The sequence below is a fragment of the Acanthochromis polyacanthus genome, chromosome 5, assembly GCF_021347895.1.
Source record: "Acanthochromis polyacanthus isolate Apoly-LR-REF ecotype Palm Island chromosome 5, KAUST_Apoly_ChrSc, whole genome shotgun sequence".
NCBI classification, from domain to species: domain Eukaryota; kingdom Metazoa; phylum Chordata; class Actinopteri; family Pomacentridae; genus Acanthochromis; species Acanthochromis polyacanthus.
The window spans coordinates 365,242-392,593 of record NC_067117.1 but is presented as its reverse complement, the minus strand read 5'-3'; the positions used below and the strand labels follow the sequence as shown (position 1 = coordinate 392,593).

The 27,352-nt window shown below is 43.0% G+C and overlaps 2 protein-coding genes across 2 annotated transcripts in view; both read left to right on the top strand.

Annotated features, from left to right (window-relative positions):
- LOC110966939 (phosphatidylinositol-4-phosphate 3-kinase, catalytic subunit type 2 beta) overlaps positions 1–27,352 on the top strand; it is a 78,742-nt gene that overhangs the window by 19,289 nt on the left and 32,101 nt on the right. The window contains 16 exon segments of the mRNA XM_051947884.1: positions 3,803–3,897; positions 4,910–5,090; positions 5,278–5,385; positions 6,131–6,223; positions 6,306–6,435; positions 6,532–6,668; positions 6,780–6,949; positions 11,213–11,369; positions 11,593–11,702; positions 12,708–12,903; positions 13,504–13,628; positions 15,299–15,416; positions 15,597–15,672; positions 15,765–15,871; positions 16,511–16,639; positions 18,358–19,169. Of these exon segments, the coding sequence (XP_051803844.1) occupies positions 3,803–3,897; positions 4,910–5,090; positions 5,278–5,385; positions 6,131–6,223; positions 6,306–6,435; positions 6,532–6,668; positions 6,780–6,949; positions 11,213–11,369; positions 11,593–11,702; positions 12,708–12,903; positions 13,504–13,628; positions 15,299–15,416; positions 15,597–15,672; positions 15,765–15,871; positions 16,511–16,639; positions 18,358–18,549 (2,124 nt within the window). The 3' untranslated portion in view covers positions 18,550–19,169.
- Positions 20,780–27,352, top strand: part of LOC127534149 (phosphatidylinositol 4-phosphate 3-kinase C2 domain-containing subunit beta-like) — a 15,099-nt gene continuing 8,526 nt past the window's right edge. The window contains 1 exon segment of the mRNA XM_051948653.1: positions 20,780–20,821. Coding sequence (XP_051804613.1) covers positions 20,780–20,821 — 42 coding nt within the window.

The window sequence follows — 27,352 nt, the reverse complement described above, 5'->3', positions numbered from 1 at the left end:
ACTAGAGGCAGAACGAAGGGACGTCCAAGAAGGAGTCAGCTGTGCAAATGAAGACACAAGCCGAACCCCTGTGGGTCACCCAGTCAGCCCCAACTATAAGATTTGTCATAAAGGAACGTTTTAAGCCTGGTCTTAAAAATAGAGAGGGTGTCTGCCTCCCGAACCCAAACTGGGAGCAGGTTCCACAGGAGAGGAGCTGATAACTGAAGGCTCTGCCTCCCATTCTACTTTTAGAAATTCTAGGAACAACAAGTAAGCCTGCAGCTTGAGAGCGAAGAGTTCTACTAGGATAATATGGTACTATCAGATCTTTAAGATATGATGGAGATTGGTTATTAAGAGCTTTATATGTCAGAAGAAGGATTTTAAATTCTATTCTGGATTTAACAGGAAGCCAGTGAAGAGAAGCAAGTATAGGGGAAATATGATCTCTTTTGCTAACTCCTGTCAGTACTCTCGCAGCAGCGTTTTGGATCAACTGTAGATGTTTGAGAGAACTATTTGGACAACCCGATAATAAGGAATTGCAATAGTCAAGCCTGGAAGTAACAAAAGCATGAACTAATTTTTCTGCATCACTCTGAGACAGAATGTTCCTGATTTTTACAATATTACGCAGGTGAAAAAAGGAAGTCCTACAGACTTGCTTTATGTGTGAGTTAAAGGACATGTCCTGGTCAAAAATAACTCCAAGATTCCTCACAGTAGTACTGGAGGCCAATGTGATGCCATCCAGAGTAACTATTTGCTTTGAAAGCGAGTTTCTAAGATGTTTGGGGCCAAATACAATGACTTCAGTTTTGTCTGAATTTAGCAGTAGGAAGTTAAAAGTCATCCAGGTTTTAATGTCCTTAAGACAATCTTGCAGTCTAGCTAACTGATCAGTTTCATCTGGCTTCATAGATAAATACAATTGTGTGTCATCTGCATAACAATGGAAGTTAATACAATGCTTCCTAATAATATTGCCTAAAGGAAGCATGTATAATGTGAAAAGTATCGGTCCTAAGACAGAACCCTGAGGAACTCCATGATTAACTTTAGTATGCTCAGAAGAGTTATTGTTGACATGCACAAACTGGAACCTATCTGATAAGTAGGATTTAAACCAGTCCAGTGCTGTCCCTTTAATGCCAATTGAATGTTCTAGACGCTGTAATAAAATGTTGTGGTCGATTGTGTCAAACGCTGCACTAAGATCTAACAAAACAAGTATAGAGACTAGTCCATTATCTGATGCTATGAGAAGGTCATTAGTAACTTTCACTAGAGCTGTTTCTGTGCTATGATGCACTCTGAAGCCTGACTGAAACATTTCAAACAAATTATTCCTTTGTAAGTGTTCACATAATTGATTTGCAACTGTTCTTTCCAGAATTTTAGAGAGAAATGGTAGGTTGGATATCGGTCTATAGTTAGCTAACACATCTGGATCTAAAGTGGGCTTTTTAAGCAAAGGTTTGATGACAGCAACCTTAAAAGCCTGTGGTACATAGCCTGTTACTAGAGAGAGATTAATCAGATCTAACATTGAAGAATTAATTAAAGGTAAAATCTCCTTGAAGAGTCTAGTTGGGATAGGATCTAAAAGACATGTTGATGGTTTGGATGTAGAAACTGTTGAATTTAGTTCAGAGAGACACATAGGAGTGAAGAATTCTAAAGATTCATCAGGTCTAACAGCCAATTCAAAAGCATCTGTGACATTTGTAGGAAGGGCCAGATTAATTTTATCTCTAATCAGAACTATTTTATGTGTAAAGAAGCTCATGAAGTTGTTACTGGTTAAAGCTAAAGGAATACAAGGTTCAACAGAGCTCTGACTCTTTGTCAGCCTGGCTACAGTGCTAAAGAGAAACCTAGGGTTGTTCTTGTTCTCCTCTATTAAAGATGAATAATAAGTTGTCCTGGCATTACGAAGAGCTTTTTTATAGATTACTAGACTATTTTTCCAAGCCACATACACTTCCTCTGAATTAGTGGAATACCACTTTCTTTCCAGCTTTAAAGTCCGCAGATGGAATTATACCAAGGAGCAAGTCTTCTCTGAGATATAACTTTCTTTTTTACAGGTGCAACACTATCAAGAGTTGTACGCAGTGAGGCTGAAGCATTATTAACATAATAATCCACTTCTGTGGGGGTAAAATAATAATAATTGCCTTCTGATTTATCAGTAAATGTTGCTGAAGTAAACAGTGAGGGTATTATTTCCTTAAATTTAGATACTGAATTGTCAGACAAACACCTACTGTAATGATATTTGTTCTCAGCTGCTAAACAATCCTTTACTTTAAATTGAAATGTTATCATAAAATGGTCAGAAAGAAGAGGGTTCTGGGGAAATACTGTTAACTCTTCAATTTCTATGTCATAAGTCAGGACAAGGTCAAGAGTGTGATTAAAACTATGAGTTGGTTTATTTACATGTTGAGAAAACCCAATTGAGTCTAATAATGAATTAAAAGCTGTTGTAAGGCTGTCGCTGTCTACGTCAACATGAATGTTAAAGTCACCCACAATAATAACTTTGTCTGAACTGAGCACTAATTCAGATAAAAAGTCTGAGAATTGAGATAAAAACTCAGAATAAGGAGCAGGAGGACGATATATAACAACAAATAAAACTGGTTTCTGAGCTTTCAAATTTGGATGAGAGAGACTAAGAGTGAGATTTTCAAATGAGCTGTAATCAGGTTTAGGCCTCTGGTTCAATTTTAAACTAGAATGGTAGATTGCTGCTACTCCTCCTCCTCGGCCTGTGATTCGAGGAATATGACAGTTAATATGACTAGGGGGAGTTGATTCGTTTAGGCTAACAAATTCTTCCTGCTGCAACCAGGTTTCAGTCAAACAGAACAAATCAATCTGGTGATCAGTTATCAACTCATTTACTAGCAGAGATTTAGACCAGAGAGATCTAATATTTAACAGACCACATGTAATTGTCCTGTTTCTTTGCTCTGTTGAAATAGAGGCATTAATTTTTATTAAATTTTTGTGGTTACTATTTCTTTTGTATATTTTTGATTTGTGTAATTTATTGAATTTTGGTGGTCGGGGGACAGACACAGTCTCAATAAAGTTAACTGAGTTAACTGAATTACTGGAGGGTGACAGCTGTGAGGAAACTGCAGAGAGGTGTGTAAGACTACAGCTCTGCATCCTGGTCTTAACTCTGGGTTGTCATGCTTTAGGAGTACTAATAAAATCAGCCATATTCCTAGAAATGAGAGCTGCACCAGCCAAAGTGGGATGGATGCCGTCTCTCCTAATCAGACCAGGTTTTCCCCAAAAAGAGCTCCAATTATCAATAAAGCCCACGTCGTTTGATGGACACCACACAGACAACCAGCGGCGAAACGACGACATGCGGCTAAACATGTCATCGCTGGTCAGATCAGGCAAGGGTCCAGAGAAAACTACAGAGTCCGACATGGTTTTGGCGAAAGTACACACCGATGCCACGCTAATTTTGGTGACCTCCGATTGGCGTAACCGGGTGTCGATCCATCCAGCATGGTGGAACATCTTCTACAGACAGAGTAGAGATGAATAATTTTTAAAGTAGAATGAAGTGATTTTGAGGAAACACCAGTTTTAACCTGAGATGTTTTGTTCTGATGGAACCTCATCATGCGCTCAGATACCAGCTGGAAATTCAACATCTGATCTTTTCTCTGCTGTTTTCACAGTTTCTGGTTTCGGTTTTTGGTGAATTTAATTTTAAAAAGTTCTGTTTTCTCATGAAAACCTGACATTTGTAAACAATAAACATCTATATGTCGTCTGTCTGTCCCAGGCTTTGAAGTACGAATGCTACCTGGACAGTTCTCTGGTCCGGTTCCTCCTCAGGAGAGCCATCGGAGACATTCGAATCGCCCACTACCTGTTTTGGTGAGCTGCAGTCCTTCACCTCTAGACTGGTTTAAGTCTGGGTCCAGGTCTGTCCTTCTGGTCCAGGTCTATCTTCCTGGTTCAGGTCTATCCTCTTGGTTCAGGTCTATCCTCTTGGTTCAGGTCTAACCTCCTGGTCCAGGTCTAACCTCCTGGTCCAGGACTAACCCCGTCATCCAGGTCTATCCTTCTGTTCCAGGTCTAACCCCCTCATCCAGGTCTATCCTCCTGGTCCAGGTCTATCCTCCTGGTCCAGGTCTATCCTCCTGGTCCAGGTCTAACCTCCTGGTCCAGGTCTAACCTCCTGGTCCAGGTCTAACCCCCTCTTCCAGGTCTATCATCCTGGTCCAGGTTTATCATCCTGGTCCAGGTCTAAAATCCTGGTCCAGGTCTATCCCCCTGGTCCAGGTCTATCCCCCTGGTCCAGGTCTATCCCCCTGGTCCAGGTCTATCATCCTGGTCCAGGTTTATCATCCTGGTCCAGGTCTATCATTCTGGTCCAGGTCTAACCCCCTCGTCCAGGTCTATCCTCCTGGTCCAGGTCTATCATCCTGGTCCAGGTCTATCATCCTGGTCCAGGTCTAACCTCCTGGTCCAGGTCTATGCCCATCGTCCAGGTCTAACCTCCTGGTCCAGGTCTATCCCCATCGTCCAGGTCTATCCTTCTGGTTCAGGTCTAACCCCCTCGTCCAGGTCTATCCTCCTGGTCCAGGTCTATCATCCTGGTCCAGGTCTACCCTCCTGGTCCAGGTCTAACCTCCTGGTCCAGGTCTAACCCCCTCGTCCAGGTCTATCCTCCTGGTCCAGGTCTACCCTCCTGGTCCAGGTCTGACCTCCTGGTCCAGGACTATCCCCCTCATCCAGGTCTATCCATCTGGTCCAGGTCTAACCTCCTGGTCCAGGTCTAACCTCCCAGTCCAGGTCTGACCTCCTGGTCCAGGTCTATCCTCCTGGTCCAGGTCTACCCTCCTAGTCCAGGTCTAACCTCATGGTCCTGGTTCTGTGTGGACAGGCTGCTGAAGGACAACCTGCAGGACAGTCAGTTCAGTGCTCGCTATCAGCACCTGCTGGCTGCTCTGCTGTGCTGTGTCGGCCGAGGCCTCCGGGACGAGTTCGACCGCCAGTGCTGGCTGGTCTCCATTCTCACCAAGGTGGCCCACAAGGTCCGAGACGGGGCGCCGTCCAGCCGACAGGTGAGCTGAATGATCCAGGTTCATCTGTTAGCTTGTCCAGATGGTCACGGCTCCGAACCAATCAGATTATTGATTAAAACACTAAATCAACAGATTGGTTCCCCCACTGTCAGCTGGGTGGTGACAGCTGTGTCTGTGTGTGTGTGTGTGTGTGTGTGTCTGTGTCTGTGTCTGTGTGTGTCCCCAGTGTGTCCTCAGAGAAGGTCTGGAGGAGATGAATCAGTTCTTCTCAGTGAACAGCAGCTGTAGACTCCCTCTGAACCCAGCGCTGCTCGTCAAAGGAATCAACATCCAGGTGAAAACTCAGTCTGTTAAATATCTGTTCATCAATTTATCAGTTCGTCATGGGGCTGAACTAAAAATTAATCAGAGATAATCTATGAATCAGAGATAATCAATCAGAGATAATCTATCAATCAGATAATATATGAAAGAGTTTGATGTGTCATATCACTCTTCCTCTGCACCTCCAGAGCAGGTTAGCTGTAGCGTGTGTTACCATGGTGACGGGGCTGTGCAGCGTGTGTTACCATGGTGACGGGGCTGTGCAGCGTGTGTTACCATGGTGACGGGGCTGTGCAGCGTGTGTTACCATGGTGACGGGGCTGTGCAGCGTGTGTTACCATGGTGACGGGGCTGTGCAGCGTGTGTTACCATGGTGACGGGGCTGTGCAGCGTGTGTTACCATGGTGACGGGGCTGTGCAGCGTGTGTTACCATGGTGACGGGGCTGTGCAGCGTGTGTTACCATGGTGACGGGGCTGTGCAGCATGTGTTACCATGGTGACGGGGCTGTGCAGCATGTGTTACCATGGTGACGGGGCTGTGCAGCATGTGTTACCATGGTGACGGGGCTGTGCAGCGTGTGTTACCATGGTGACGGGGCTGTGCAGCATGTGTTACCATGGTGACGGGGCTGTGCAGCGTGTGTTACCATGGTGACGGGGCTGTGCAGCATGTGTTACCATGGTGACGGGGCTGTGCAGCATGTGTTACCATGGTGGACCACGGACCTGAAGCTTCTTCTTCTCTGTCTTCCAGTCGTGTTCCTTCTTCAACTCCAACGCCGTCCCCCTCAAACTGTCCTTCCAGAACCTGGACCCTCTGGGAGACAACATCAACGTCATCTTCAAGGTAACGCCTGCCTACCTGTAGCCGTCAGAGCACAGGTGAGCTGACCAGGTGAGCTGACCTTTGACCTGATGTCTGTGTGCAGTCAGGAGATGACCTGAGGCAGGACATGCTGACGCTGCAGATGATCCGCATCATGAACAAGATCTGGATCCAGGAGGGTCTGGACATGAGGATGGTCATCTTCAAATGCTTCTCCACCGGCAGAGGCCGAGGTGAGGACAGACACGTGGACACCAGGAGGAGAGACAGGTGTGCAGTTCTATGTTGTGTTCTCAGGTGTGAATGGCAGGTGTCATACCTGTTCTCAGGTATGGTGGAGATGATTCCTCATTCTGACACGCTGAGGAAGATCCAGGTGGAACACGGAGTCACAGGATCCTTCAAAGACCGACCGCTGGCCGACTGGCTGCAGAAACACAACCCCACCGACGAGCAGTACGACAAGGTAGCACACCTGTACATAGATACACACACATGCATGTGACCTGTTTTTTTTAACGATATTACTGCTAACTGTATTCACCTGTGTCACCTGTCTCCCCACCTGTCTGTCCAGGCGGTAGAGAACTTCATCTACTCGTGTGCCGGCTGCTGCGTGGCGACCTATGTTCTAGGAATCTGCGACCGCCACAACGACAACATCATGCTGAAGACCAGCGGTCACATGTTCCACATCGACTTCGGGAAGTTTCTGGGACACGCACAGATGTTTGGAAACATCAAGCGGTGAGACGACCAGGATGTCCAGGTGTTTAGTTACACCTGGTGTTTAGTTACACCTGGTGTTTAGTTACTCTTGGTGTTTAGTTACTCTTGGTGTTTAGTTACACCTGGTGTTTAGTTACACCTGGTGTTTAGTTACTCTTGGTGTTTAGTTACTCTTGGTGTTTAGTTACACCTGGTGTTTAGTTACACCTGGTGTTTAGTTACACCTGGTGTTTAGTTACTCTTGGTGTTTAGTTACACCTGGTGTTTAGTTACACCTGGTGTTTAGTTACTCTTGGTGTTTAGTTACTCTTGGTGTTTAGTTACACCTGGTGTTTAGTTACACCTGGTGTTTAGTTACTCTTGGTGTTTAGTTACTCTTAGTGTTTAGTTACACCTGGTGTATAGTTACTCTTGGTGTTTAGTTACACCTGGTGTTTAGTTACACCTGGTGTTTAGTTACTCTTGGTGTTTAGTTACTCTTGGTGTTTAGTTACTCTTGGTGTTTAGTTACACCTGGTGTTTAGTTACTCTTGGTGTTTAGTTACTCTTGGTGTTTAGTTACTCTTGGTGTTTAGTTACTCTTGGTGTTTAGTTACACCTGGTGTTTAGTTACACCTGGTGTTTAGTTACACCTGGTGTTTAGTTACTCTTGGTGTTTAGTTACACCTGGTGTTTAGTTACACCTGGTGTTTAGTTACTCTTGGTGTTTAGTTACTCTTAGTGTTTAGTTACTCTTGGTGTTTAGTTACACCTGGTGTATAGTTACTCTTGGTGTTTAGTTACTCTTGGTGTTTAGTTACTCTTGGTGTTTAGTTACACCTGGTGTTTAGTTACACCTGGTGTTTAGTTACTCTTGGTGTTTAGTTACACCTGGTGTTTAGTTACACCTGGTGTTTAGTTACACCTGGTGTTTAGTTACTCTTGGTGTTTAGTTACTCTTGGTGTTTAGTTACACCTGGTGTTTAGTTACACCTGGTGTTTAGTTACTCTTGGTGTTTAGTTACACCTGGTGTTTAGTTACACCTGGTGTTTAGTTACACCTGGTGTTTAGTTACTCTTGGTGTTTAGTTACTCTTGGTGTTTAGTTACACCTGGTGTTTAGTTACACCTGGTGTTTAGTTACTCTTGGTGTTTAGTTACACCTGGTGTTTAGTTACTCTTGGTGTTTAGTTACACCTGGTGTTTAGTTACACCTGGTGTTTAGTTACTCTTGGTGTTTAGTTACACCTGGTGTTTAGTTACACCTGGTGTTTAGTTACACCCGGTGTTTAGTTACTCTTGGTGTTTAGTTACTCTTGGTGTTTAGTTACTCTTGGTGTTTAGTTACTCTTGGTGTTTAGTTACACCTGGTGTATAGTTACTCTTGGTGTTTAGTTACTCTTGGTGTTTAGTTACTCTTGGTGTTTAGTTACACCTGGTGTTTAGTTACACCTGGTGTTTAGTTACTCTTGGTGTTTAGTTACACCTGGTGTTTAGTTACACCTGGTGTTTAGTTACACCTGGTGTTTAGTTACTCTTGGTGTTTAGTTACACCTGGTGTTTAGTTACATCTGGTGTTTAGTTACTCTTGGTGTTTAGTTACTCTTAGTGTTTAGTTACTCTTGGTGTTTAGTTACACCTGGTGTTTAGTTACACCTGGTGTTTAGTTACTCTTGGTGTTTAGTTACACCCGGTGTTTAGTTACACCCGGTGTATAGTTACTCTTGGTGTTTAGTTACTCTTGGTGTTTAGTTACTCTTGGTGTTTAGTTACTCTTGGTGTTTAGTTACACCTGGTGTTTAGTTACACCAGGTGTTTAGTTACTCTTGGTGTTTAGTTACACCTGGTGTTTAGTTACACCTGGTGTTTAGTTACTCTTGGTGTTTAGTTACACCTGGTGTTTAGTTACTCTTGGTGTTTAGTTACACCTGGTGTTTAGTTACTCTTGGTGTTTAGTTACACCTGGTGTTTAGTTACTCTTGGTGTTTAGTTACACCTGGTGTTTAGTTACACCTGGTGTTTAGTTACACCTGGTGTTTAGTTACTCTTGGTGTTTAGTTACACCCGGTGTTAGTTACACCCGGTGTTAGTTACACCCGGTGTTAGTTACACCTGGTGTTTAGTTACTCTTGGTGTTTAGTTACTCTTGGTGTTTAGTTACACCTGGTGTTTAGTTACACCTGGTGTTTAGTTACACCTGGTGTTTAGTTACTCTTGGTGTTTAGTTACACCCGGTGTTAGTTACTCTTGGTGTTTAGTTACACCTGGTGTTTAGTTACTCTTGGTGTTTAGTTACACCTGGTGTTTAGTTACACCTGGTGTTTAGTTACACCTGGTGTTTAGTTACTCTTGGTGTTTAGTTACACCTGGTGTTTAGTTACTCTTGGTGTTTAGTTACACCTGGTGTTTAGTTACACCTGGTGTTTAGTTACTCTTGGTGTTTAGTTACACCTGGTGTTTAGTTACTCTTGGTGTTTAGTTACACCTGGTGTTTAGTTACACCTGGTGTTTAGTTACACCCGGTGTTTAGTTACACCCGGTGTTTAGTTACACCCGGTGTTAGTTACACCCGGTGTTTAGTCACACCTGGTGTTTAGTTACACCTGGTGTTTAGTTACTCTTGGTGTTTAGTTACACCCGGTGTTAGTTACACCCGGTGTTAGTTACACCCGGTGTTAGTTACACCTGGTGTTTAGTTACACCTGGTGTTTAGTTACTCTTGGTGTTTAGTTACACCCGGTGTTAGTTACTCTTGGTGTTTAGTTACACCTGGTGTTTAGTTACACCTGGTGTTTAGTTACTCTTGGTGTTTAGTTACTCTTGGTGTTTAGTTACACCTGGTGTTTAGTTACTCTTGGTGTTTAGTTACTCTTGGTGTTTAGTTACACCTGGTGTTTAGTTACTCTTGGTGTTTAGTTACACCCGGTGTTAGTTACTCTTGGTGTTTAGTTACACCTGGTGTTTAGTTACACCTGGTGTTTAGTTACTCTTGGTGTTTAGTTACTCTTGGTGTTTAGTTACACCTGGTGTTTAGTTACTCTTGGTGTTTAGTTACTCTTGGTGTTTAGTTACACCTGGTGTTTAGTTACTCTTGGTGTATAGTTACACCTGGTGTTTAGTTACTCTTGGTGTTTAGCTACACCCGGTGTTAGTTACACCCGGTGTTAGTTACACCTGGTGTTTAGTTACACCTGGTGTTTAGTTACACCTGGTGTTTAGTTACACCTGGTGTTTAGTTACTCTTGGTGTTTAGTTACACCTGGTGTTTAGTTACTCTTGGTGTTTAGTTACTCTTGGTGTTTAGTTACTCTTGGTGTTTAGTTACACCTGGTGTTTAGTTACTCTTGGTGTTTAGTTACACTTGGCGTTTAGTTACTCTTGGTGTTTAGCTACACCCGGTGTTTAGTTACACCTGGTGTTTAGTTACACCCGGTGTTTAGTTACTCTTGGTGTTTAGTTACACCTGGTGTTTAGTTACACCTGGTGTTTAGTTACTCTTGGTGTTTAGTTACACCTGGTGTTTAGTTACACCTGGTGTTTAGTTACTCTTGGTGTTTAGTTACATCTGGTGTTTAGTTACACCTGGTGTTTAGTTACTCTTGGTGTTTAGTTACTCTTGGTGTTTAGTTACACCTGGTGTTTAGTTACACCTGGTGTTTAGTTACTCTTGGTGTTTAGTTACACCTGGTGTTTAGTTACTCTTGGTGTTTAGTTACATCTGGTGTTTAGTTACACCTGGTGTTTAGTTACTCTTGGTGTTTAGTTACTCTTGGTGTTTAGTTACACCTGGTGTTTAGTTACACCTGGTGTTTAGTTACTCTTGGTGTTTAGTTACACCTGGTGTTTAGTTACTCTTGGTGTTTAGTTACACCTGGTGTTTAGTTACACCTGGTGTTTAGTTACTCTTGGTGTTTAGTTACACCTGGTGTTTAGTTACTCTTGGTGTTTAGTTACATCTGGTGTTTAGTTACACCTGGTGTTTAGTTACTCTTGGTGTTTAGTTACTCTTGGTGTTTAGTTACACCTGGCGTTTAGTTACTCTTGGTGTTTAGCTACACCCGGTGTTTAGTTACACCCGGTGTTTAGTTACACCTGGTGTTTAGTTACTCTTGGTGTTTAGTTACACCTGGTGTTTAGTTACTCTTGGTGTTTAGTTACACCTGGTGTTTAGTTACACCTGGCGCTGCTTGGTAGAAACCATCTTCACTCTGACACAAAGCGTTCTTATAGTTCAGGATTCAATGTTGAAAAGAAACAAGAAGACAAAAGTATTCAGACAGTAACACCTGTTTTAACCTGCAGAGACCGCGCCCCCTTCGTCTTCACCTCTGACATGGCCTATGTCATCAACGGAGGAGACAAACCTTCCAGCCGCTTCCACGATTTCGTGGACCTCTGCTGTGAAGCCTACAACCTGATCCGCAAACACACACACCTGTTCCTCAACCTGCTGGGCCTGGTAACACACACATCTACACACACACACACACACACACACACACACACACATATACACACACACACACACACACACACACACACACACATTAAACTTTGTCTTCAGTGTTTTTGCATCAATATTTAGTTTTTACTTTTGGAAACATGAAATTAACACTGTGTGTGTGTGTGTGTGTGTGTGTGTGTGTGTGTGTGTGTGTGTGTGTGTGTGTGTGTGCGTGCAGATGTTGTCCTGTGGAATTCCTGAACTCTCTGATCTGGAGGACCTGAAGTACGTCTATGATGCTCTGAGACCTCATGAGTCTGAAGCTGACGCCACCATGTACTTCACCAGGTAGCACCACAGAACCTCGTCCAGAACCTCCTCCCGGAGCTCTGGGCTTTGTTTGTTTATATTTTCAGACCTGAGAATTTTCTACATAAATGTCTCGCCTATGAAACCATTTTAATGGTTCAGTATCTCCAGGCATAATTGGATTGGAACGATCCAACAGTTTAATTATTGGAGCTTAAACATGGAAAATAAGTAGAAAACCTCCAACCAGGAGCTAGTCTAGTGTCTAGTGTCTCCATAAAGTTCCTGTCAGTGTTTATCTATAGATGGATCCATGTTTCTACTAAAGTACAGTCTTTGGTCCACATTTCTCCAACTGTTGAGGCTCTAATTTCAGTAGAATCTGACTGATTACAGTTTGACCAGACAAGGTTCCAGTTTTTAGATGTTTAGACTAAATGTTGATGTGGACTCATCGGTAGGAACCAGAACCTGGAGTTCATAGAGATCTAGATGTTCATAGAGGTCTAGATGTTCATAGAGGTCTAGGTGTTCATAAAAGTCTAGTTGTTCATAGAGGTCTAGATGTTCGTAGAGGTCTAGGTGTTCGTAGAGTTCTAGATGTTCGTAGAGGTCTAGGTGTTCGTCGAGGTCTAGATGTTCGTAGATGTCTCGGTGTTCATAGAGGTCTAGGTGTTCGTAGAGGTCTAGATGTTCTTAGAGGTCTAGATGTCTGTAGAGGTCTAGGTGTTCATAGAGGTCTAGGTGTTCGTAGAGGTCTAGATGTTCTTAGAGGTCTAGATGTCTGTAGAGGTCTAGGTGTTCATAGAGGTCTAGGTGTCCATAGAGGTCTGGGTGTTTATAGAAGTCTAGATGTTGGTCCAGAGCTGCTTCATGTTGTCTTCAGGACAACAGATGAGGCTGATTTTACTGTATGTTACCAAAATGAACATCATTTTTGAGTTCTCTCTCCTTCATGGTTGTGTTTTCATGGAGATGCAGGACTTGTCTACAAACTCCACGGTGGACTCAGTGACGGACTTGTTTTCTCGTTTTTCTCTGCAGGTTGATCGAGTCGAGTCTCGGCAGCGTCGCCACCAAACTGAACTTCTTCATCCATAATCTGGCTCAGATGAAGTTTGCGTCGTCGGAGGATCGTCCCACGTTGTCCTTCGCTCCCAGAATCCACACGGCGAAGAGCGACGGCCTCATCAGGAGCCTCTACATCTGCAGACACATCCGCCCTGCCAGCAAAGGATACGTGAGTCCAGAACCTGAAGGACCTGCAGCTCCTCCCATCAACACTCCACTGACAGCTGCTTAGTCTACAGCTGGTTTAGATGCAGGTGGTCGTATCTTCTGAGGATCTAAAACCAACCAAACCTGATCATAGTTCCTCACTACCATCTGGTTCTTCATCTCCAGTAACTTAATTAATGATCAGAGTTTTACCTTCATCCTGGGAATATCTCCAGAGTTCCAGGTCCTTGAAGTTTATAGAGGAGAACGTCCCCTGGAGGAAGTTCTAGAGTAGACCTACCGACAACTTGTCGGTAGGTCTACTCTAGAACTTCCTCCAGGGGACGTTCTCCTTTCCCGCTTCCAGTCTTTATGTTTAGTCTCACTTAGAACATTTCAGGTCCTTGAGATCCTGAACTGATCCGAATAAAAACAGTTTCTGTCCAGAACAGCACAATAATCACTCTCCATCAGGTTAGTTCTTCTTCTTCAACATTACATTCCAGCTGAAGGTTCTTTGTGTGGACTCTGTTTAGAGGTTGATCTCAAATGTTGGACCTCCAGACTTGAGATGTTTCAGGAGCTTCTGGAGTGAAATCAGGTTTGACAAACTGTGTTTCAGGCATTTGTGGTCAAAGTGGAGCGAGAAGCTCAGCAGGAGGTCCAGCTGGTCCAGAGGAGCTTCGAGGAATTTCATGAACTTCACAGCAAACTGAGGCTAATGTTCCCCTCATCCAAACTGCCCAGGTAGACAACAACAGCTACACAACCACAACTACGCAACTACAGCTACACAACTACGGCTACACAGCTACAACTACACAAGTACAACTACACAAGTACAGCTACACAGCTACAGCTGCACAACAGCTACACAACTACAACTACAACTACACAACTACAGCTGCACAACAGCTACACAACTACAGCTGCACAACAGCTACACAGCTACAGCTACACAACCACAGCTACACAACTACAACTACACAGCTACAGCTACACAACTACAGCTACACAACAGCTACAGCTACAGCTACACAACTACAACTACACAGCTACAGCTACACAACTACAGATACACAGCTACAGCTACACAACTACAACTACACAGCTACAGCTACACAACAGCTACACAGCTACAGCTACACAAGTACAACTACACAACTACAGCTGCACAACAGCTACACAGCTACACAACTACAGCTACACAACTACAACTACAGCTGCACAACTTCAGCTGCACAACTACAACTACACAACTACAGATGCACAACTACAGCTACACAACTACAACTACAGCTGCACAACTACAGCTACACAACTATAACTACAGCTACACAACTATAACTACACAACTACAGCTGCACAACTACAACTACAGCTGCACAACTACAACTACAGCTACACAACTACAACTACAGCTGCACAACTACAACTACAGCTGCACAACTACAACTACAGCTGCACAACTACAGCTGCACAACTACAGCTACACAACTACAGCTGCACAACTACAACTACAGCTACACAACTACAGCTGCACAACTACAACTACAGCTGCACAACTACAACTACAGCTGCACAACTACAGCTGCACAACTACAGCTACACAACTACAGCTGCACAACTACAACTACAGCTGCACAACTACAGCTACACAACTACAGCTGCACAACTACAACTACAGCTGCACAACTACAGCTGCACAACTACAGCTACACAACTACAGCTACACAACTACAACTACAGCTGCACAACTACAGCTGCACAACTACAACTACAGCTACACAACTACAGCTGCACAACTACAACTACAGCTGCACAACTACAACTACAGCTGCACAACTACAGCTGCACAACTACAACTACAGCTACACAACTACAGCTGCACAACTACAACTACAGCTGCACAACTACAGCTGCACAACTACAGCTACACAACTACAGCTGCACAACTACAACTACAGCTGCACAACTACAGCTGCACAACTACAGCTACACAACTACAGCTGCACAACTACAGCTACACAACTACAACTACAGCTGCACAACTACAGCTACACAACTACAGCTGCACAACTACAGCTACTCAACTACAACTACAGCTGCACAACTACAGCTACACAACTACAACTACAGCTGCACAACTACAGCTACACAACTACAACTACAGCTGCACAACTACAGCTACACAACTACAACTACAGCTACACAACTACAACTACAGCTACACAACTACAACTACAGCTGCACAACTACAGCTACACAACTACAACTACAGCTGCACAACTACAGCTACACAGCTACAGCTGCACAACTACAACTACAGCTACACAACTACAACTACAGCTGCACAACTACAGCTACACACAGCTGTGAACTTATCGTCCTGTAAACCGTCGTTGCTCCTCCCACAGCTTCCCCAGCCGCTTTGTGATTGGCCGTTCCCGGGGCGAGGCGATGGCAGACAGGAGGAAGGACGAGCTGAACGGTTATGTCTGGCACCTGATCCACGCAGCGCCAGAGGTCGCCCAGGTGAGTCACATGTATGATGTCATACCAATGACATCACGTGTTAGTGGTGAGTTCTAAAGAACATGTTTGTGTACGTGTTGTTTGTTCATGTGCAGTTTTTTACTAGTTTCTGGATGTGTTTAGTTTCTACCTCTTTGTTGCTGCAGTAAATCAGTCCAGGTGTGTGTCTGTGTGTTGCAGTGCGACCTGGTTTACACCTTCTTTCACCCGCTGCCCAGAGACGACACGACAGGAACATCCAGCAGCAAACCAGCAGGTAGGCTCAGCTGATCACACCTGAGATACTGTTGTGTATTTTGTGTTTCTGAGGCTTGTTCTTTCGTGCGTGTGCATGTGTGTGTGTTGCAGAGATCTCCTGGTCTCCAGCTTCAGGAAAAGAACTCGGTGAAGTCAAACTGTCCATCTCCTACAAGAACGACAAACTCTTCATCATGGTGATGCACATCCGAGGCCTGGTCAGTGTGTGTGTGTGTGTGTGTGTGTGTGTGTGTGTGTGTGTGTGTGTGTGTGTGTGTGTGTGTGTGTGTGTGTGTGTGTGTGTGTGTGTGTGTGTGTGTGTGTTGTACAGAAACAGGCACTTTTTATGAACTCAGTTTCTAATTGAGGGCTGCACAGTGGAGTAGTGGTTAGCACTGTCACCTTGCAGCAAGAAGATCCCCGGTTCAAATCCTGGTCTGGGATCTTTCAGCAGGAGTTTGCATGTTCTCCCTGTGCATGCGTGGGTTTTCTCCGGGTACTCCGGCTTCCTCCCACAGTCCAAAAATATGCTGAGGTTAACTGATAACTCTAAATTGTCCGTAGGTGTGATTGTGAGTGTGATTGTGTGTCTGTATATGTAGCCCTGTGACAGACTGGTGACCTGTCCAGGGTGTCCCCTGCCTTCACCAGAGTCAGCTGGGATAGACTCCAGCACCCCCCATGACCCTAGTGAGGATAAAGCGGTGGATAGAGGATGGATGGATGGATGGAGTTTCTAATTGAATTGTTTCAGTTCATCACTGTCTGATGCCCAGATTTCAATATTCTGACCTGTGTGTGTTGTGTGTTCCATGTGTGTGTTGTGTGTTCCATGTGTGTGTTGTATGTGTGTGCAGCAGCCCCTCCAGGACGGTACGGATCCTGACCCCTACGTGAAGCTCTACCTGCTGCCAGACCCCCAAAAGACGAGCAAGAGAAAGACGAAGGCGGCACGTCGCACCTGTAACCCCACCTACAACGAGATGGTACCTTCACATCTTCTCTGTGTTCTTCAGCTGCTCTTTGCTGGAGGAGTTGTGTTGCTCTGTCTTCCTCTGGAGAACACCTCAAAGATTCTGGTGGCTTCAGGACTCACTTTGACTTTGAAAAAGTCAAACAACCAAAAGATTGGTCCAAAATGACAAAAAAAAAAAAACAGTTCAAATCGACTAAAAAATTAGTCAAAAACTGGCCCAAAATGACAAAGCGTTGGTCCAAAATGACAAAAAATATCTCAAAATGACTTTAAAATGGTTAAAAATTCTTCAGAATCGGCCGGTCATGACTCAGCTCTAAAGATCTGAATTCAGGCTCCACAGCAGGAACTCAGTGGAACTAAGGGGAGGGTCTTTAGTTCCTCCTTTGTTCTGCTGGCTTCAGGACTCACACTGTCCAGGTCCTGGTTCCTCTTGGTTCTAGTGGAGAAGCTCTGGTGTGATATTGTTCTCTAGATGTTCTCCTGCTGGAATGTTCCTCTTCTCCATCTGCTCAGCCAGGATTCTGGTTCCTCCTCAGACCTTCATGCTGCATCTAGAAATGTCTTCAACACCTTCTGACCTCATGCAGCCCCAGATCATCACACTCTCACCTCCATGCTTCACCGTCAGGACCATCCATCCACTGTGGTAGTCCTGGTCAGGTTCTCACCAAACATCTGGACTCCATCTGAGCCCAACTCATTGATCTTCATCTGACCAAAGAATGTTCTCCAGCATCCATCAGGCTTCTTCTCATGTTTTTCATCTGGAAGTTTAGCTCTGAGCAGCAGCCAGGTTTAGTTCTGGTCCTCTGTCCATAGAGGTTGATGTTCTGAAGGTTCCTTCACACTGTCTGAGCTTCACACTAACTCTGGTTTCCATGGAGAACCCCTGAACCAAGTCTGAAGCAGCTGATGTCTGTTTTTACAGCTGGATGGAGAAAGTAGTTCACTGTCTGTGGAGTCATTTTAGGAGCTCTGATTAGTGGAACTATGACTCCTTCTAGACCTCCTGATTAGTGGTACTATGACTCCTTCTAGACCTCCTGATTAGTGGAACTATGACTACGTTTATATTCCATCAATATTTGGGTTTAGGTCAATATTCCGGTTTCTGAAACATTCGGAATAACCCGTTTACACGTCTAAACAGACAGTTACTCCTGTTGTGTGATGCTGTGTGATGCTGTGTGATTCTGTGTGATGCTGTGCTGCCGTGTGTGGGCTTCTCCATGTCTGTTTACCTCTCCTTGTGTATTTCCGGTGGGTCGCGTGCCAGACGCAACATACAAGTAGTTGCCGTACTCAAAAGACCAAGATTCCTTTTGGATGAAACATGTCCAGAACACAAACTAATGTTTCTTTCTATGGGGATGTTCCGATAGGCGTTTATATGACGAGATATTCGGGTTAGAAAAGGAGTAACCCAGGGGTCATAGTCGGGTTTTTAAAAACCGGAATATGAGCATATTCGGGTTTTTGCGGGTGTTTACATGGCCGTACGCAACCGGGTTATTGCTAATATTCCGGTTAAGAAAGGGTTTTTGACTGCATATAAAAGTAGCCAATGACTCCTTCTAGACCTCCTGATTAGAGGTACTAACGTGCTGAGATACTCTGGATGTAGATTCTTAGGTTTGGTTTCCTCAGATTCCAGATGTTTGTTATCTCAGCGTTTGATGCTGTTGAACCATGAGTTATTAATCTGAGGTTGTTCTGGTCCTACAGCTGGTGTATGAACGGATTCCTCGAGGAGATCTGGACCAGAGAGTGATCCACCTCCGGGTTCTGGGTGACGGAGCCTTCTGGGAGAACACCCTGCTGGGGGAGACCTTCATCCCTCTGAGGAGGCTGGTACCGGGGCAGCACTGGGTCGACTGGCACCAGCTGGGCGCTGCCGGTTCTGACTCCGCCCACTGACACGCTGAAGGAGAAGACAAAGAAGAGCGTCTGATTTAACTTTACTAATCTGAAACGTCGATTTAGTTCCTAAACCGTTTGATTTGTAATTTATTGGACTAAAAGGTGAATAATTTCAGTGCTCCTGGTGGAGGAGGCAGATGTTCTCCTTCTGGAACTCCTCAGTCGTACTAACCTGTTCTTCTCTTAGCTCTAACCAGCTGAGGAGCATCACAGCTGGCTTCATGGTTTTAGATGAACATCTAACAGGTTTAACGTGAGCTGAGGATCCTGCAGACGGATTCATGAGACGACATGAAGAAGAAGCAATTTGTTTCTTCTTCAGGGTTTTTAAAATCTAAACAAACTGGTCCTTCACATTCTCTGAGTAGAAGAGGAATCTGGTTTCTGTCAGGAGAAGAGTAGAAGGGAGGACCAGGAGGAAGAAGCTCAGAAGTTCATCCTTTAGATTCATCACATTTTACTGTAGAAGTCCCATCAGAAAAGATCAAAACTTCAAGATTTCAGTTGAGCGATGAGAAGAAAACCATCGACTGAACCTCCGTCTGATTCCAGCAGAAAGGTCAAAGATTCAGATGGAGCTCCTTCAGGTGGAGCTCCTTCAGGTGGAGCTCCTTCAGGTGGGCTATGAGCTGAAGGTGGGTCTTCAGGGTGAATGAGGACGTGATGTTGGACTTTGTGCTCCTGATTCTTCATGTCATTCCTCTGCCTGTGGTTCTGTCTGGTTCTGGAGGACCTCTGGGTTCTGATGGTCCAACGAACAGATGATTTTTAGCGCTGTAATGAAACACAGAAAGCTGATCTCTGCTCTTCAATCAACTGATGAGAACATTTAAAGTCGTTTCTCCTCCAACAAAACCAGTTTAGAAAGTCTGACTTTGATCCTGATGAAGTATAATCCTCCTGGAATGTATAATCTATGATCTATAATCTATGAACTCCTGGTTCTGGCCCGTTCTATCTGGCTGTGGTTCCTGGTTCAGGTCTGTGGAACCAGCATGAAGTCTTCTGATGGAAACCACCAGAAACCAGCAGATGTTCAGCCTGGAAGTGAAACTGCAGATGTTAAACTATTTACGGTTCCGCTGGTTTCCTCTCTGCTGCCTGCAGTTCAGCCGAGAGTCCTGGAGGACCAGGACCAGGACCAGGACCAGGACCAGGACCAGGACCAGGACCAGGAGACTCTGGCGGGTTTTGTTGGAGGAGGATCTCTAAACGTTGCTTTGAAGCAGAACTCTTCCTGAATCCTGTAAATATGAATGAAATGTGACGACTTTCCACTGAAGACTGACTCCTGTAACTTTCAGTTTTTTATTATTTGCACTAAAAATTAAACTTGAACTCAAACAACTTTCTTTCCTCTTCTCCTGTTTTTATCTTTTATATTTTACACATCAGTAAATTTTTTTCATATGTTCAGGAAAATCCTTAAAAGTTGCATTTTACAAATTTAGATTAAAAAAAATACGAAAATGCTGAACTGAGTTTTAATTTCCTAAAATTCTTGTCTTCTGTTCACTGACTTCAGCTTCTTTCCTTTTAAAACTATTTTAATAAATGATTCATATTTTTCAAGCGGCATGCAGGTGATTATATTATGATTTTAATAATTTAATATAATCACTCTTTAAATATCAAACAGTGAGTCTGTAAAACATGAAGCTGTTTTCTGCGTCCAGATCTACTCGAGTACTTCTGCCTGCAGCAGGTTGACCAGTAATGGAGTACTTTTTATTCTGATTACTCTGAAGGATCTGCCAGGATCTCAGTTCTTCCTGTTTCTGTAATAATAAATCTGGATTTTTTTGTGATTAATATTCAGGAAACACGAAGATAAACTTCATTTGTTCCAGTTTATTTAATGAAATGTTTACATGCAGAGTTCACACAATAAAACAGTTTCTATTAAATCCACAGCGGCAAATAAAATGAGGAATATATACTGACAGTCAATAGAAACTTTGAGGTAGAAATGTAGGCAGAATTCTACCTGTAGGGGGGTGTAATATGGAGCTATAATGCTGACAGTAAGTTTTGGCATTGAAAAATGTTGAATTGAAAGCGAAAATACAAACATTTAAGTTTCAATCTTACTGGCAGTGTTTTCGCTGTGAGGGGCGGGGGCTGGGGGGGGCGGGGCTTAAAGCGCGAGAACGCGCTTCTTGGTTTCGAGGAAAGGGGACAGATTTGCCCTGTGCTGGCTAACGCCAGTAAGACTGTTTGACCAAGCATGGATGAGAGTTCACCTGGACCTGGGACTTCGAAAACGCCAGTAAGTCCATTTCTCTTTGTACGTATTAGTATATAATATTTTTCCACACAGAACCTTGTGGCGTTAAACCACTTTAGGCTTCATATTATGCCTAATTTAGGCAAACGTGCTAACGTTCTCTAAGCTAGCTAATGCATAATCAAGGATTTAGCCCCGCAGAATCAAGATTTTACCTGCGTTTTTTTCTGGAGGGGCTAAGTTGTGGCGAAATAATATTTAAGTTATTTAACCCGTTGCGCTTCAGTTGCGCTTGCAGTGTTCTGCCCGCAGTACACTTTGAGATTCTGCATAAGCAATTTGCTAAATGGACTGAAACTGCAAACGGCGATTATACAAACACTATACGCCGATGGAAAGCTTAGATTCTCATGAATCCGCCGGTATAAACCACTTTCAGATGCGATTACCACAGCGGGTGAGAAAAACACATTTGTCGACAAACAACGAATATCCATCCATCCCGTTCTCTATACACGGCTTCAACGTACACAGCGTGACTCATATGTCCGGTTTCATTATTACACACAGATGAAAATATTCCACAAAAAACGGCCATAATCCAACCTTGGACATCCAGACGAAACAAGGCAGTAAAATATTTTGTCCAAAACATGTCTTGAAGACGGTATAAATGAATCCCACGAATAGGTCGTTTTCGAGGAAATGCACCTCGCGATGCGCGTCCAATATTCCCCGTGATTTCTCATCATATTTTTATTTACAAATAGAATATTAGCCATTTTTTGTACTGAAAATGGCTGGAATTGACTGAAGCTTAAAGGGGTTATTTAATAAATAACATTGAATACTAATATTAATATTTAAGTTGATGAAAAATCCTCCTGTAAGTGGAAATGTGTCTGTAGAAACGATGTCAAAGTCCTTTTACATTAGCTAGCTTAGAGAACATTAGCACGTTTGCTAAAATTAGCATAATATGAAGCCTAAAGTGGTTTTAAACGCCACAAGGTTCTGTGTGGAAAAAATATTATATACTAATACGTACAAAGAGAAACGGACTTACTGGGCTTTCGGAAGTCCCAGGGCCGGGATTGGGAGTCAAATTCGGCCGGGACTTTTGGACGCAGACGCAGCCCACCTGTGCAATCGACTTGAATCCCCCCCCCCCCCCAGCTCATAGAGTTGATTACAATTCAGACCATAAAAAATCCTTTTTCAAACATTCTACCTGTGAAACACACTTTAAGACCATCGAGAAAAACTACAATATGCAGATGGAAGAATATAAATCACATTTTAATATTTTGGCAGCTTAACAAATAAAAATAATATATATATTTTTTGCCTTTTATTGTGATAGTCGCAGTGAAGAGGGACAGGAGATGGGGAGAAAAGTAGGGGATGACATGCAGCAAAGGGCCGCAGGCAGGAATCAAACCCGGGCTGCTGCATTGGATTCTAGCTCCTATACATGGGTCACCTGCTTAACCCTATAAGCTATACGGGCGTCGGGTGCCCAATAATCAAAATTATTTAATAATACCAGCGAACTGGCCCACATGTGGACCGGCCCTTCGGTCAAACGACCGAATGACATAACGTTCAATCCGCCCCTGAGGTGAACTCTCATCCATGCTTGGTCAAACAGTCTTACTGGCGTTAGCCAGCACAGGGCAATCTGCTCCTGTCCCCTTTCCTCAAACCAAGAAGCGCGTTCTCCGCGACTTTAAGCCCCGCCCCCCCAGCCCCCGCCCTCACCGCGAAAACACTGCCAGTAAGATTGAAACTTCAAATGTTTGTATTTTCGCTTTCAATTCAACATTTTTTCAATGCCAAAACTTACTGTCAGCATTATAGCTCCATAGTGTAATTATTCATTGTGGATTTACTGATGATCTAGTGCCCCTGGTAGTTGAGATAATGATGAGTTGTCATTTTGTCATGATTCATTGCACATGGGTTGGTCACTTTGCAAAAGTAACCAAATACACACCAACAATACTCAGTGAGTACAATGTGAGAATGGGTTTGAGGACTATATATAAAGGCCCAAAAAAGGCCACCATTGGTTAGTCCATGAACAGCATCATGCCGCGTCTATCACATGAACAACGTCTCCGGGCACTGGGGTATGGTTGGAGGCCGCTTTGAGCTACCAGTGATGTATCCAGCGTATGGGCTGTTCCCAACCCACAATCAGAAGCCTGGTCCAAAGCATGCGCCGACGGATTGCTGCCTGCATCCAAGCAGATGGAGGCCATACTCGGTATTGACTGTTGTGACTTTGTGTTTGGCAGGTGTCGTTTTCTTTTGTGAAATTCTTTATTTTGAAATCATTCTTGAAACTTTAGATTTTTGTTTTGTATGCCAATATGCTAAACAAATGATTCACATGAAGAAAATCCAGTTTGGGGCTTCAAAATAAAAAATTATGTTGAAAAATATGGTCTCAAAGTTTCTATTGACTGTCAGTGTACATTAAAAAAATAAAAGTATAAAATAAACAGACATACACAGCAGAAAACTGCGATAAACATGGATATTACATTCATAGAAACTTTCTGAACATGTGACTCAGTAAACTGGTTCTGCTCAGATTCTGTTTAAAAATAAAGCTGAAACTGAAGAAGGAACACGTGGAACACACACCTGACACACACTCTTTATATAACACACACACACACATACACAAACACACTGACACTACGTCTGTGCGGCTCCGTGAACACCGCGTCGGTCCCTAAAAGCGGCTTCGCGGAAAACGGAAGTGGAGTCATTGCGGACGGTCCCTGAAGTTTCTGATGAAATCTCCAGCCGGAGCTAACGGACGAAGCTAACCGACGGTCAGACGGAACCACACGGCGGTAAACCTGCCCTCTGAAACGGCACTAACACCAGGAGACACAAAACTGGACACAGAAGCGAATCTGTGGCGGTTTTAAATCGAATATTTGACACTTTAGTGGCATCTCGGTTGACTGAACGTCGAGCTAATTAGCTCATTGTGCTAAGCTAACCTGCTAACTACCGTCACCCCGGAGGAGACCTCCACCGGCCGCCACCTTTACCGGAGCCTGAAATCAGACAAAATGGCCCGTTTGTCGTGTTCACTCCTGGATCTCCCTTCGCTCCGTGACTCCACCGCGCTGTGCCCCTCCGTGTGTCCCGGCTCCGAGTTCTCCACCTTAGAGGTAGTTTCTAACAGTTAAAAAGTTCTTAATTCTCTCTGAAAAGCTGTGATGACTCTGGCAGGATGTCGTCAGTTTGCTTCTTCGCCGAGCACATCCGTGTTTCTTAATTCTTTCATAACTTTCGCAGATAACTGGTTGATTAGCCGCACTGAGAGATGAGTTTTTAAAAAAAAAACAAACTAATAAAAATAAGACGTTTCGTATTATCCTCTAAAAATTCCACTAACTCCAGGATTACTCGTGAGATAAAGTCAGAGAAAATAAAGCAGAATGAAAAATAAAGGAGGTTAAAGCGACGTGACCTTGACGTCCAGTGGATGTTAAAGTTCAGTAAAATGAAGTTTATTTTGCCTGTCGCTCCTCTTCATACTCTCGGTAACTTGGTGCAGATAAGAAAGCACCGGAAGCGCGGATGAGTTTAGAGCTCCGCTGGTTTCCGCTTTCTCTGTAATTGAAATTGATAAGAGCCCTCGCCCTTTAAAAATGGTTGTCGTCTCCGGCCGCGAGGCTGACCGTGCAGCCGCCGGCCGATCAACACAAAAAAAATGACCCTGGAACAGGACACGAATTAATCTTCCACGGCCGGAGGAGACAATTCGCCGCTTTCTCTGCAGAGTTCTTGGAAAATTACCACCCAGTTGTAAACAAATTTGTCATTTTTAATCTGTGTGAGCGACGGACAGCAGAGAGGAGGAAACGCTGCCCGATAAGTTCAACACCGCATAACTTTCCTCTTGCCAGCACATACTGTGAAAACCGGGAAGGCCTGAACACAAACACTCGAGTCTTTTTACATCATTAGATTCATGTTTACGTCACATTTAAAACCCCACATGACAGGCCTTATATCTCAGTATTGTCAAACTGTAGGAGACCAGCGTACACCAGCGCTACAATTCCATATTCATGATGTTCTATGTGCTCGATTTTTGTCTGTTTTAGTCTATTTCTTGTTAGTTTTGGACGTCTAATTTTTGCATTTTTTGTTGTTTTTAGTCTAATTTGCATTTTTTATTGTTCTAATTTTTGTTCATTGTTGTTTTTAGTCTGATTTTTGTTGTTTTTGTCTAATTTGGGTTGTTTATGTAAATTATTGTTCATTTGTGTTTTCTGTCTAATTTTGGTTGTTTATTGTTTACGTGTTTGTTCATTTTCTGTTGTTTTTAGTCTGAATTTTTAATCTGTGTTTGTTAGTCTAATTTTGGTGTTTATTGTAAATTATTGTTCATTTTGTTTCTGATCTAAATTCTTGGTTGTGTTTGTTTAGTTTTTGGGTCATTTTTGTTGCTTTTAGTCTGATTTTTGTTTGTTTTTAGTCTAAATTTTGGTTGTTTATTGTAAATTTATTGTTCATTTTGTTGTTTTCTGTCTAATTTTGGTTGTTTATTTGTTTAGTTTTGTTCATTTTGTGTCTTTAGTCTAATTGTGTTTTTCATTGTCTAATTTTTTCACATTTTGGTTTTTAGCCTTAGATCTTTGGTTCTTCATTGTAAAAGTTTTTCACTGATTTTGTGTCTAATTTTGGTTATTTATTGTCGTATCTTTGCTAATTTGTGTTCTGTTTGTGTTTACTTTTGTTCTATTCAATCTGAATTTTTGCCTCCATTCTTGGTTGCTTATTGTCAAATTTTTACTCACTATTGGATGATTTGTGTTAATTTTGGTTTTTGTGTCTTTTTTTTTCAGTTATTGCACTTTTAGCAGATTATGTAGTATTTCAGACCAAAAGTGGAATCTATATAATCTAAAATTGGGATTTATAAAGTATATCTGATGGAAGCAAATAAAATACTCCAAAAAATCCACTACAGGACGTAAAACTTTCTTCATCAAAGACTGATTGTGGACAGAAAGCCTCCGATAATCTGAGACAGATAAAATCCTTCAGAACTTTAAGGAGCAGCTCAAGAACCAGACTGTAGATGTTTTTATTGATGTACTGCGTGTTATTCAGCTGTTAACACAAAAACACTGCGATGAATGTTAAGTACTTTAATGATAGTTGAAGTGTGTTTCTTGCCTCAGAAAAATCGCAGAATGGAAGATATAAACTAACAAATATTAAAATGTGACTAAAATATCTGCCATAGGAAACCAGAATAATCTGTGCACCTTTATCCAATGATCTCTCCAGAGTTCTGGCTTCTTCCTGACCAGAGTCAGAACACCAGTGAAGTCGCTGCACCCGTCTGCTTATCACCTCCAAGAACACTCCTGGGTTGGTCAAACCGTGAGACTGACGCCGTTCCAGCTGGAGATGGATGAAAGATGAAGGCATGAAGGATGAGAAGATGATATAGGATGGACAGAATGAGAAGATGAAGGACGGACAGGGATGAGAAGGATGCAAGGCGGAAGATGAGAAGATGAGGAACGGACAGGATGAGAAGGATGAAGACGGGACAAGGATGAGAGATGAAGGAACGACAGATTGAGAAGAGCAAGCATGACAGATGAGAAAATCAAGGGATGGAACAGATGGAGAAGATGAAGAACGGACATGATGAGAAGAGTGAAGGTACGGACACGGATTAGAGACGAGAGGTCAGAGGAGAAAACAGAGTTTAATAATCCTTCGCAAAACCTCCAACCAGTAGTTTTGCTGGCATTCACTAAATCACACTGTAGACTTTTAATTGACCACCACAAAATGGAGGTAAACTCTATTTAAACTAGTCAGAGGGAAAGCTGGAAATAACTTGCAAGACGCACGGTGACAAAAAAAAAGAAAGGACACAAACAACAGAGGACACCAAAAAATTTGAACCACCAACAGGACAAGAAAAACTTCAGAAGCAAACAGGGAAAAGAAATCACCTTCTTAGACACACAAAAACGGACGACTAGAGGCAAAACGGGCAGCAAAGAGAACACAAAAAACTATAAAAAAGAGAACCCGAAACAACACAATAAAAAGGAGACCACAAAACTATTACAAAAAGGGAAAAAAAAAAAAAAAAACACAAATTCTATAAAAACAGACAAAAAACTATTAAAAAAAAAAAGGGGACCCACAAAAACTATATAAAAGATACAAATCTATTAAAAAAAAAGTGAACACAAAACAAAAACAAGTAAAAAAGTGACCCAAAACTATTAAGGGTAGAACACAAAAAAACAAGCCACAAAAGAGAAGACACCCAAAATTGATCAAAAAAACAGAATTCAAAAAAAACTGAACCTTAAAAGAAGGGACCACCAAAATGAAGGGGGAAACAGAATTCCCAAAATAGTGAAAAAAAAAAAAACACTAAAAAAACACCTAAGGACGCACCAAAACAATAGGGAACCACAACCCACAAGTACACACAAAGGGCGCACCCACACTGACAGGACACACACACTCACACACAGACTCACACTTTCCTCTCTCTTTTCT